The sequence below is a fragment of the Triticum aestivum genome, chromosome 3B (assembly GCF_018294505.1).
Source record: "Triticum aestivum cultivar Chinese Spring chromosome 3B, IWGSC CS RefSeq v2.1, whole genome shotgun sequence".
Taxonomy (NCBI): Eukaryota; Viridiplantae; Streptophyta; class Magnoliopsida; order Poales; family Poaceae; genus Triticum; species Triticum aestivum.
The window spans coordinates 123,418,704-123,431,747 of NC_057801.1; the positions used below are offsets into that span (position 1 = coordinate 123,418,704).

Genomic DNA, 13,044 nt, shown 5'->3' on the forward strand with positions numbered 1-13,044 from the left:
CATAGAATAGAAGCATCGATGGCCAAGGTATTCATCACTAAGGAGGCGTCAAACTTCGTGGCAGCACACTACGAAGCCAAAAATCATCATTTGCATAATCCAAAGCCTCGGTACAATGCTGACGAGCCTAAAAAGGGTCAATCCAACCTCAGCCTATTCAAAGGGAATCTCGCACCATCCAGAGCTTGGAAACTAGTATCGTTGGATGTTGAAGAATGGCGGACCATTTCGCTGTATCTCTTTAACAACCTAACAGAAGTGCGGCCGTACATCGAGTAAGATCTCGTTACATTGTTTCGCAACTTCTAATTTCTTTGAACTGCTCTTATTCCTGGATATTTGATGCAGTCGATACGTTGCCATATTCTCGTATGGAGCGGTGATCCAAAAGGATTCCATCGAAGAGTATGAGCTTCTGGCAAAGCAAGGAGGCGAATATCCCAGTTTCATCTCTTGGTTCAAAAAAAGGTAATTTCCATTAGACCCTTTCATTTCTTTGGCTAATTTGCGAGTAATGCAACAATCCTTTTGTATTAAACTTGTAGGCTAATTCAGAGATTATGGATGCCGAATTGAGACAAGTAGCTAATGGTTTTGACTATAAGGTCCGTTCATTTGACAATTACGACATCAACGGGTATCGCTTTCGTACCTATGGCAAAGATCTATCTATGGCCGACCGAAAGTCTACAAATTGTTGTGTCTCTGCTATCGGCGAAGGAGGTGTCGAGTATTATGGAAGAGTTGAAGCAATTTATGAACTTCAATTCTATGGTGAAAACCCACCAAACGTCGTAGTCTTCAGATGTTATTGGTTCTAGCCCAGGAAGACTAGAAGGACTCATGAACATATAGGGCTAGTCGAAATCAAACAAAGCACCCATTTGGATGTTCCCGATGTCTATATTACGGCTCAACAGGTAACCCAAGTTTTCTATCTACCGTGGGCCTGTCAAAGTGATCCAAATCTCAGTGGTTGGGATGTCGTTTATGAAGTGCCGCCACGTGTTAGACCACCTCCCCCCAATGAAGAGGATTATGAACGTCACATTAACCAAGACACATATGACGAAGGACAATTCTTCCAAGAAACAAGTCTTGCCAAAAAACATTTCAAGAAATGCTCTACTCCACCCCAAAACATTGAAGTAGACAACGATAGTGAATCTGACCCTGAGTCGGAACAAGAAGAGCCGGAAGAAGAAGAAGTTACTGCTGCAGATGACTTGTCAATGCTTGAACGATTACGTAAAGGTGGCCTTCCACATGATGATGCATTTATTAATGATGATGATGAGCATGTCATTACCGATACTGATGATGATGATGTATTTATTAATGATGATGATGAGCACGTCATTACCGATAGTGATTATTAGGTATTCAAATTTTTATGTTGTACTTTGTATGATTTATATAGTTGGTATGTATAATTTCTTACTTTGTATGATTGTTTCTTATACATAGTGCCATGGTCTTGATGTCCGTCCCCGTCGGCCCTCGCCCGCTTTATGATTCGGATGTGGTAAATTCTCTTTCATAACTATTTGTTGCATTTCATATTTATGACAATTATGACCATCAAGTTGACATAGAGATATTTTAATCTAGGAGGTATGTGAACCGGAATTTGAAACTGACCCTCTTGTCGAGAAGTTAAATTTAGTTGAAAAAGAAAATGAGTATTTGAAAGAAAAAATTAAAAGAATTGAAGAAGAGAAGATGACATTGGAGTTGTATGTTGCCGATGTCATCGATGATCACAAGATGAAGATGAATGCAATGCGCTTGAAGATGGATGCAATGCGCCTGAAGCTTAAGAAGATTAGAAAATATGCCATTGATAATGAGGCTTGGTATCATTATGCCGTTGGATCAATTGTTACCTTAGTTGCGATCATCATCATATTTGTTGTGATGAGGGTAAGTTTTCTCTAATGTTTTGCTTTACAAATGGATACTTAGCTTATTTTCCTCCTAAATGGCATAATTACCTAAGTTAGATAAAAAATGAGCTATACTTAGCTTATTCAGTTCATTTATGACATACTTAGCATACTTAGGTCAAAAATGGCATGATAATCTTTGCTACGTCCAAAATGATATAGACTTAGCTTATTTTCCTCGAAAATGACATAATAACCTTACTAAGCTCCAAAATAACCTATTTACCTAGCTTAGCTCTAAAATGACCTACACTTAGCATTTTTACCTAGCTTAGCAATAAAATGGCATTTTTACTTACCTTAGTTAGAAGAAGAAGAAGATAATTAAAGAAGAGGGGAGGAGAAAAAGAAAGAGAAGAAAAAATCTTCTTCTAACTAGTCTTATTCTTCTAACTAGTCTTCTTCTTCTTCTTCTTCTTCTTGTTCTTCTTCTTCTAACTTTCATCTTTCCCAATTTGCAGATTTGCTTTACATGAGGAAGGCTTGGATTCATGGAGTGCACTATTCTTCTGGTGCTTCCTTGTTGTTTATGAAAACTTGTTTGGATATGTATGTCTATATGGATATGTTGTCGGAAACTTGTTTGTGGTTATGTATATATGGATATGCTGGACTTTGTTGAACTATGTTGTTGGATTTGATCAAATATGTTGTTGGACATGCTGTTGGATATGTATGCATGTATATCTGTGTTTGAAACCGTGTCTAATTAATTGGATTTAAATAAAAACAGGGGATGTGTAGCCTTTTTGCCGTCTACTAGCGGACGGCAAAGCTCTTTGCCGCCCGCTAGCAGACGGCAAAGAGGACACGTGGCAGTCACCTGTGCAAACTGACAACACTGGCTGCCTATTTGGTCATTTTGCCATCTGCAAGCGGACGACAAAGTGACCAAATAGGTCTGGCAAACAGGGCCATCTATGCCGTCTGCTGGCAGACGACATAGCTGGCCACGTGGCAGCTTCCCAGTGCTGCCCTAGCTAAGCTCTTTGCCGTCTGTCAGCGGACGGCAAAGAGCGCCGTTAACCCCCTAACGGCTCTCACCCCACACCGCTGCCATCCGTCGTTGTTGCCGTCTGCTGGCCTTGGATGGCGGACGGCATAATCCTTTGCCGTCCGTTTCTTCGAAGCGGATTACAAAGAAGGCCTTTGCTGGCAGGTGTTCAGCCGGACAGTTTGCCGTCCGCTCGCTGACGGCAAAGGACTTTACTATTCGGGATCTGTGCTTTTGCCGTCCGCCACGGCGGACGGCAAAGAAGTTGATTCCAGTAGTGTAAGAAAAGAAAGGACGCAAATTCCCGCCAAAGCAAACACCGTCGTCTGTGCGCATGGGAATCATCGCAATTTAACACAGTGCGCGTAGGAATCAGCGTCGTCTGCAACAGGAAAGCTGTCGCGCGTGCAGCCAGTAGCAACAACATAGGAATCAGTGCCGCATGGGAATCAGCGCCTCCGGCCGTCCCGCATGCATGAGGTGGCCGCCTTGGCTAGTGGCGGCATGGCCCACTAGCAGGGCCCGCGAGCAGTGCGGCCTATCGGCCAGGTAGCGACAGCGCTAGCAGTGGCCGCCTCCCTCGGTGGCGACAGGGCCACCTGGCCCGCCCCGTTCCGTCCCAGCAAGGTGCGCTGCACCAATGACGTTTTGCCTGGGTAGCCGCCGTCTACCGTGGCGGCAGGGCCCGCCGCCTCCTGGCGTGGCGGCAGGTGTCACGTGTCGCCTGCCGCGCCTGCCGCCATGCCCGAGGGAGTCCTTTTTGTCAATGTCATCTGCACGTGGTCTTTTTTGGCAATTCGTTGGTGCAGGTGGTCTTTTTCGACAAAAAATCCAAATGGACGGCCATCCATACCCCTTAAGTAGGGTGTTCAGGGTCGGGCTCTCGCTGGGAGCCCTGCACACACTATGCTGCAGGGCCAACCGGTGGCCAACACCTGTCCTTGCAGGGCCCCACCTTTAGCAAACTAAATTTCGTTTTTCCTAAATCACCGAAAATTCTCTCTCTTCCTTATCTCGGCGGCAGCCTGTCCTCGGCTCGGCCGCGTCGTCATCTCAAAGGCCGGTGTCCTGGCCGAGTCAGTCGATTACCGCTTTGTTCTGGAGCACCCGTCCCGGCCGCATACGAGGATTCCTGGATGGCGCTCAGCCGGGACGCATCGAGGCTCGCGCAGCGACCCATGGCTGTCGGAGCACGGCGATGCCGACCGCATCTTACTGCCGGCGACAGTGGCAGCGCCAACATATTTCATAACATGGCAATCATGGCCGGCACTGATCAGTACGGTTTACCCGAAGATGCGCTGGTAGAGCGAGCGATCCTAGTTCACCCTCAGCTTGGAGGGAAACAGTCAGTCGACGGCGAGACGGTAGACACGAAGCTCTGGACCAACCTGATATGTCCGCAGTGCCAGGCGCACAAGGGATGTACGATCCGAATTTTAACCCGATGGCTCCTCGGGCGCCAAGCTTGCGCGCGCTAGCATGCTGGAAGTTGCTTGTCCGCTTGACCGAGAGGGACTTCACGCGGGCAAGGGCGGCCGCGTATTAGCATGCCATCAAGGGGAGCGGGTGGCCTGGCACGGCCGTGTGGCTGGAGTCTGAGGGGGAGGAGCATGGGTTCTTCCTCCTCCAGCCTGAGTGTCATGAGTGTGATGCACTTCATTATGATGATTGTCTCAAGCTTAACTACAATCAGTGATTGAAAACAAACAAGAATCAAGAATGGCGGAATATGTGCATATGTGCTACCGTCCTCTGTTTCTATCCGGCAAGCTAGTACTCCCTCCGTCCGAAAAAGCTTGTCTCAAACTTGTTCCTCAAATGGATGTATCTACATTCATTCTAGGGACAAGCTTTTTCGGACGGAGGGAGTACATGGGTAGATGAAGTAATGAACTACCACTCACCTCTGCACGACCTCCTGCGGCATCTCGCAGAAGCAGTACTGCTTCACCCACCTGGCCACCCGGCGCCCGCACACCCTACAGAGTTGGTCGGCTCAATGGGGCATGGCGGCATGTTAGCAGCTGCTTCTGCCTTGGCCCGGGCTTGGCTCAATGGAGGCGGGCGGCACTAGCCACAAAAGCTTTGGTCTTACTAGCGGCCACGAGCAAGGGCTGTGGACCTCACCGTGGGAGTTCTTTCTCACGGAAGCTCGAACTCAATAGAATAATGGCGGCTAGAAGGGACAACATCGGGATGGGGAAGAGAGGATTTTCAGTGAACTAGGAAAAACGAAAATTAGTTTGCTGAAAGGTGGGCCCTGCGAGGACAGGTGTTGGCCATCGGTTGGCCCAGCAGCATAGTGCGCGCAGGGCTCCCAGGAGAGCCCGACCCCCTTGAGTATGCCCCGGGTGTTGTTGTTTCCCATTGATTGCACTGAACGTCCATGGATGCTAAACCCTCCCCCAGCCGAAGTTAGGAGCACGTACGGAGTCACGGCGACAAAGGTTCTCTCCGGGAATCGATGGAGAGGGTTCAAGGACGTTTCTAGCGAAGACGATGGTGCCCGACTCCTCAATTACGAAGAAGGCAAACAGATGGTCAGCAACGAAATCCACAAGAACCGGCGGTGTCTCTGGTGGTGCGGCGCAGCCGCACATTATACCGGCGGTGACGGCCGCCGACTCGGTACCATCCTCGTTCACCTCGATGACGGCCTTACCGCTCAAAGCCAACGGCTTGCCGGTGCTGTCGTCCTCCATCATGCTGGACATGTCGGCTTCCGCCAGACGGAGTCACAACCGTCGAAGAATACCAAACACGTCAGGCGAAAAGGCGAGCTTGAATCGGGGCAGCTTGAAGTTGCCGACCGAGACCAGGCTCGTTGGTGTTATCAGGACATCTTTTTTACGTTACCTCCATCTCAAATTAATTGTCTTAGAGATATACCCATTTTTTTAATATGATAATTTGGGACAAAGGGAGTATTAGATTATAAGGGCGACCCAAAAACATAAGAGCAAAACAGAGAAAAACGCTGGCTATACAAACCACGGATGAGTGAAAGGCCACGTTTGAGCAATGGACTAGATGCACGTCAGGTATTCTTTTCTTTACTTCAGCCAATTGGGAGGCGGCTAGGGTTTCTGCCTCCCGTCGGCGGCGCCGCCGATCTCCCACGTCTCTTGTGGCCTTAGGGCATGGGTGCGCGGTGGATCCTGGCCGTTGCCGGCAGGAAGGCTCTGTTTTCATGCGCTTCTTCAAATGTTGTTAGGGTTTGTATCCTGCTTAAGAAGACGAGACAACGGCAGCTTCTTGAATAAGGTCCTCCCCGCCTAGCCCCAGTGCCAATGGTGTGTCTAACATCGTCGGAGGGCGTATGGAGGTGTGTCTTCGACTGATCTCGCGGGATTTGGTCGGTGGTTGTCTTTGGTGGATCCGCTTTGATCCGGTCTCTGTTCATGTGTCTTCAGGTTGGATCCTTTCGATCTAAACTTCTCTTCATCGGCGGCGGTTGCAGTTCTGGGGCGTTGGTCCTATGGGACCTTAGCACGACGACTTTCCGATCGTCTATTACAACAAGTTGTGCCCGGCTCCGGCGAGGGAGGGGCAATGACGGCGGCTCGCCCTCGGCTCGCTTCAATGCTTGTTGCCGTCGCTAGATGGTCTATGAGTCTGAATGTAACTTTTATTATTTCTGGTGTTCGCTGTACTGCCATGATTAAAGATGAATTGACCAACAAAGTTTCCCGCAAAAAAAACTTAGAACTTCAAATATTTTGAAACAAATGGAGTATAACCAAACGAGCAAAAAAAAAAACCATGGCAACCTCAACCAGATTACCGAACTTGGTGATGTTCACCTCTTAGCCCAGGTCTAAAAATACGCGATTTAACAATTTTAGACAATGCATGGACATCGCCCCAATCAACCCGTGCTTGGAGAGTGAAACAATAAACGTTGAATTTCCTGTTCAAAATAGAAGTTGCATCGCGTGTGACTTAACAGTTCTACTTAATCAAAATATGACAGCCTGGTACGAGAAATTCTTTGATTTAATCAGTAATTTTAGTTTTCATAATTACTCTCATGGAGTGTACTTTACAAAAAAGGGAGTAAACTGATACTGATCGATGGGTCTTTCTAACGGTAGTAATACAACCATCCTTTTTACTTCACAAATTAGTTTTGTTTTAAGTCTAACTTTTGTGTAGTTTGACGAGAAAATTTATCAACATTCACAACAACAAATCGAACTACCCGCAAAAAAAATAAAAAAATCAAGCTGTTATAGAACACGTCAAAAGAAATCCATCATATAATATTTTTTCAGTTTTGCTAAAGCACATAGTTCTATGTCATTGATCTTACATTGAGATTCATGTAGATATTTTCTTTTTCTTTTTTCATTTTCTCTTTATGCTTGATTCACTCACCTAGATGTACAATTAACTAGAGCACATCTAGATGTGCTCTAGACACACCCTTACTTTTTCATAGTGTATTGTAACAGGGTTGAGATCCTCTGCAGTATTGTACACTGCTGTAGTGCGGATGACGCATGGGGCCGGGTCCACACGACATCGACCGTACTGCACGGTGCGCTACAACAGAGAATCCTAACCCATTGTAACATAACTTGGTCAAACTTTACTAAGTGTGACTTAAGACAAAACAAAAGAAGCGGTAAAGTACGTAAGTATTACTGCCTCCGTTCCTAAATATTTGTCTTTTCTAGAGATTTCAACAAGTGGCTACATACGAAATAAAATGAGTGAATGTACACTCTAAAATATGTCTATGTCTATATACATCCGTATATGGTAGTCCATTTGAAATCTCTAAAAAGACAAATATTTAGGAATGTATGGAGTATTTGATCACAAATCAGGTGGACCCTTTAAAAACACATCAAAGTAAATAACAAGATCTAGGTAGCCTCTATGATATACCCTACTTTATTGTGAGTTTGTGACCCAAACAGTAAACCCAAATTGGTGTTGGTTCAAGCTGTGAAGCAGAGCTATACCTCAGCCGACAGAATGTACGCCCAAACACGATTTAATGCATTTCTTTTGAGCCAATACACGATATAATGCATGCATTAATTCTCCTCGCCTATTCAGATTTACATCACCAAAAGACGTACAAGTTGAAAGAAAAATGCCACAACCAGGCAGACACAAGCGAAAAGAAGAATACGATTACATGAAGCAGCCTCATGCTGCACAAATGGACGGCCATCCATACCCCTTGAGTATACCCCGAGCGGCTGTTTCTCATGGATTGCACCCAAAGTCCATGGATGCTCGGGCCTCCTCCCGACGACGAAGTTAGGAGCACGATGTACGGACTCACGGCGACGAAGATTCTCTCCAGGAATCGACGGAGAGGGTTCAAGGACGTTCCCAGCGAAGATGACGGCACCCGACTCCTCCTCAATTACAAAGAAGGCAAAGGGATGGTCAGCGACGAGATCCACGAGAACCGGCGGTGTTTTCGGTGGAGGACCGCAGCCGCACATTATACCGGCGGTGACGGCCGCCGCCTCGGTACCGTCCTCGTTCACCTCGATGATAGCCTTGTGGACGATACCGCTCAGACCCAATGGCCTACCGGTGCCGTCGTCCTCCACCATGTTGGACATGTCGGCTTCCGCCATACGGAGTCCTAACCGCCGGAGAAATTTTGTATCAGGAGGGCCAAGTGCTATTAAATCAGGTTGGAGAGGGCCAAAGTGTTGAAAAATAGATATTTAGCAGCAAATTAGTACTAATTTTGCCTCTGTTCATACCAAATTACATGCAAAATCCTGGTATTAGGGGGGGCCAGGGCCCGTGCTGGTCCCCCCTGTCTCCGCCACTGAGAATGCCAGACATGTCGGCCGAAAAGGTGAGCTTGAATCTGGGCAGCTTGAAGTCGCCGACCGAGACGAGACTCGTCGGAAGGTGCGCGCGCATGAAGTTCGGGCTGGACGCCATCCTCTGGACCAAGCCCCGGAGCCCGTCGCGCTCGTCCGGGAGGAAGATGCACATGGAGAACGACGCCGGCGGCGAAGACCACACGTGCCCTTGCCTGTAGTCGAGCTTGAGCACCTTGAAGCCTTGGTGGCAGGCAATGTACTGCTTCTTGCCGCTCTGCATGAAGGCGACGTCCAAGGTGGTGCCGTCGAGACGGTAGAACTTGTCGTCCTCGGTGTAGTGCTCGCGGAAGGGGGAGCGCCACGTGGCCTTGAAGTAGACGGCGTTGGCGACGACGACGTCCGTCTCGGTGGACACCTGCTGCTCGGTGAGCACCGAGTCGATGAGGTTGTTCGTCGCCGCCGCCGCCCAGGCGTTGATCTGCTTCACGGCTTCTCCTGGCTGCAGCGTAATTGGTTAGAAATAATCAAATCTGCGTGTTAAAAACATGAGCAAGGAAGAAGAGAGATTTGCACACACCGACCTTTCCGTGGAAGTCGACGGCGCGGGTTTCCGCCTTGTAGGACTGGGCGGCGGCTTCGCGGAAGGATGGCCTGAGCTTCCGGGTCTCGTCGTGCCACACGCCGCACGCGAAGGAGACGCGCGGCCCGCCCCCCGGCGTGCGGTCGGCGAGGGCCTGCTCCGACAGGCCGCGGACGACCTTGAGGAGAGCTCGCTGATGAGGCGTAGGGCGAACGCCGTCAGGCCGGGGCACGCGAGCGGGGTGGTGCGGGCCTTCATCGTGATTCGTGAGATCGAGATCACCGTGTCTTTGTGCGTCGACCTAGGTTACGATCGGTGACAAGGTGATCTACTATTTATTTGTCGAATCCAATATGGGAACGCAACGGGTTGTTTTCTTTTCCGGGTTCTTAAAGCGTACGTTCTCCCGAGTGCCCATCGGTGTCAAGTCAGGTGGACGGCACACGAGCGGTCTTTAGGACCGGCTCGTGGCCCGCTCGGTCCGGCCAGGCTCGGTCCTGGCCCTGCATGAAATCCAGCCGGTCCGGGCCCTGCAAACAAGACCGAAAATCCCTCGGTCCGGTCTAGTTAAATCTCGGTCCGACTGAGCGGACCGGCGTACACGAGCTGTGGCATGGCGGAAGCGTGGCAGGGGCACGTCGGGGCGTGGCGGGGGCGTGCCGAGGGCGTGGCAGGGGTGTGTCGGGGGCGTGTTGACGTCATGGCAGGCGCGTGGCCGGAGCTGCGTGGCGGGCACGTCGGTCGTGCGCTGGTCAGCGCCGCCGTCGTTCATCCGCGCGGCCACCGGCCTCCCTAACGCTGGCAAGCATGTCTACTGGGTGCGCCATGTTCGGATCTATCACCTGGAAGGTAGAACTTGAAGCGGGAGGCCCTACACCGCCGCTGCACACTGGCCGTCATGCACCGGCCGTCGTGCCAGATTCTTCGTCATTGTTGCTGCCGGAGCTCTGCCTGGCCGTCGTGCCGTCCACCCTGAGTCACAGAAGTCGCCGGACACCTCCACGACGAGCCCCGCTGCCTCCAGCGCCCTCCCTGCGTCGCCGTGCTCCGGCGCGAGCTCTGGGGTGACCACCGGCCGGTCCAAACGAGCCGCTCGGTCCGGCTCGGGCTTTTGTCGCTGCGGTCCGGTCCCTGAAAACAGAACCGGGACGATGCTCGGTCCGGTCCGGTCCGGACCGCCGACGGCCAGTCCAAACGACGGCTCGGTCAGGGCCCGGACCCGTCCAGACCGTGTCCACCTTGAATGTCAAGACAACTGATGGTGAAAGAAGAAAAAAACACAAGCACAACTACCTAACATAAGTTTTCTTTTAAGAAGACCTAGCAGAACTAACACCATCCGTTTTCCTCCCGGATTGTGCAAAGTAGCAATTAGATCATCACCAGCACATTTGTCATTTCCTTTTTGGCAAGTTTCTTTTCATTAGTCTATACCTACTATTAAAAGGAATAGGTATATTTTGTTTGATTCAATCCTTTTCGTTTCGTTTGGTTTGATCGCACGCTAAAGTTTTGTACGGTTGGCTCGTACACAGGCTAAGTGATGTGGGCCAGGTGCTTGTATGTTGATGGACTATTTATGGGCTTTCATAGTGATCGTGAAAAGTAATTGGATCAAAATAAATCAATATTGTGGGAATTGAAACAGGACCTTCTGTTTGGATCTTCGATGCAACAACCTACTCCATCCGTCCTTAAAACAGTGTGCTTCCAATTTTGTTGGAAAGTCAAAGCTTTTATGTTTGACCGTATTTGTAGAATAATACATCAACATTTATGTCATCAAATTAGCGGCATTAAATTAATGATAATATATATTTTCATCATATACCTATTTGATTCCACAAACATTGATTTAACTTTACATAAACTCGGCAAATTACGAGATAGTTTGACCCTCCAACAAAGTTGGAAGTACGCTCTTTAAAGGGCGGAGGGAGTATGCGTCATTTAATAATCCCAACTCGCTCTAAATATACGAGTGGCGGTACTAATGTTTAGGGCGAGCTAATTAAGCGAATGAGCTAATTAAAAGAAGGATTGTGGACTTAAATAAAACATTTAAACAGATGTGACTAATTAAAGAAAGAATTATGGGTAAACCGGTGGAATAATTAAAAGAAGGTTTGTGGTCTTAATAAATAGAATATTCAAATAGATGAGGCTAATTAAAAGAAGGACTTGAGGTAAAAAGGTAGGATAATTAAAAGGAAGAATTTATAGACTTCCATGTGTTGGGGCTATTAAATTAAAAAAGGAAGGATTTGAGTCCCGACTAAAACGGGCGAGGACGTCACGTTAACTAAAGGAAGGATTACACTTGAATGGAATCAGTTGAAGATTATGCCCAACAAAGAAAATATGAATATGGCTAAATTGTATCGTATTTTTTATGTTCATTTTGTAGAAGGATGTTGCGTTGCAGCATTTTTTTTATAGTGAATCCGGTGCTGTGGGACATTATGCTTACACAAAACATCAATTTTTTCCGTTGCAACGCACAGGCATATGTGCTAGTCAATATTAATAGCATGAAAATTATTGTACCTACTCACCCGCAAAAATAAAATTGTACTTACATATGTATGCACGATTGTAGAATTTCTTTACTTGCGCTTATCATTTCCAAGATCACGCAAATGCGGTTATGCAGAAGATTGCCAAGAAGTTTGTCCACGACATAGACTATGAGGGGCGCGTCTAGTGTGTGGTCAAGTTTTACGCGGAAGGGGGCGTCAAGTTCTTCAGTTGGCTTGTTCTTCGCAACCGTTGTTCGACCTCTGACAGGCTGCGGCGAAGGGGGCTGCCTCGTCAGCCCTGATGTCCACTTTGCTTGCAAGAGCCTGAGTTCGTGAAGTCCATCTGTTTGAAGTTCTTCGATCAAAAGGATTGGAGTGCCACTACCCAGCACAACATGACATGTTGGTAGAATGGTGGACGGTGGCAACTTCTTTAGCCACAACCCCGATCACAAAGCAATCAACTCTCTAATCCTTCTCACATTGCACTGCTTATGGAAATAACGGGATAGGAGAGTCTTCAATGCGGTCGTTGCTCTTGTCAGCGTGCTCACAAACATCATCGAGGGAGAATGGCGTATTTGGTTGCTCACCTGGCGGCTCAAGCACGACAATGTTAGGACGACGGGCAGCCCTGAGTAGTCCTATCATGCGAGTTGTAGGTGTATTAAGTAGAGGCTCCATGATATTGGATGCCTTTGATGTAACCATACTGTACTTTGGTTCTCCTCTCTCAATTCAATGACGCACAATTCTCTTCGTGTTTCGAAAAATATACTGCAAAATAAAGCTCGGCAAAAAGGATGCTACTATTGCCTAGATGACCGTTACTTAGTTTCTTTCATATGATGTATTTGTGCATTTAGATGATTCCTGGATGGGGCGTCGATAAAATTTCATGCTAGGAGGTGGTCAGAGCCCCGTGGACAAGTAAAAGGTGGAGGGCAGAATACGCCGCCGTGGCAGCACGACGTGCCATGATGGGTGCTCCAGCACACTGTCAAGGCAACCTCACCCTCACTAGTGTAGTGCCGAAAAGAGTAAGCAGTTATTCTTTATGCGCCAGTGTTCTCTTTATGGATCTTATTGCTTTCCATTGAAGAAAAAGACAAAGGACAGATGATCAATCACTTTATTACATTATGTGAGACCCATACATTTGCTGAGTTGAGGGTGGGTGGATACACCAACAAGTTCA

At 48.1% G+C, this 13,044-nt stretch overlaps 1 protein-coding gene across 1 annotated transcript; it reads right to left on the reverse strand.

Annotated features, from left to right (window-relative positions):
- Positions 1-8,012: 8,012 nt before the first annotated feature.
- LOC123067385 (putative serpin-Z5) lies at positions 8,013-10,099 on the reverse strand. Its single transcript, XM_044490199.1, has 4 exons — positions 9,929-10,099; positions 9,329-9,628; positions 8,754-9,246; positions 8,013-8,569 (listed from the first exon to the last, which is right to left on the reverse strand). The coding sequence occupies exons 1-4, from the start codon at positions 10,097-10,099 to the stop codon at positions 8,013-8,015; spliced, it is 1,521 nt and encodes a 506-aa protein (XP_044346134.1).
- Positions 10,100-13,044: the final 2,945 nt, after the last annotated feature.

What these genes read in the sequence shown, in the direction of transcription:
- LOC123067385 (XM_044490199.1), bottom strand. Translation starts at nt 10,099, where the DNA reads ATGAACGACGGCGGCGCTGACCAGCGCACGACCGACGTGCCCGCCACG. An exon ending in TCCGCCATGCCACAGCTCGT is followed by an intron (nt 9,629 to 9,928) that starts GTACGCCGGTCC and finishes ATCGTAACCTAG; the next exon opens with GTCGACGCACAAAGACACGG. An exon ending in TTCGGCCGACATGTCTGGCA is followed by an intron (nt 8,570 to 8,753) that starts TTCTCAGTGGCG and finishes CTGATACAAAAT; the next exon opens with TTCTCCGGCGGTTAGGACTC.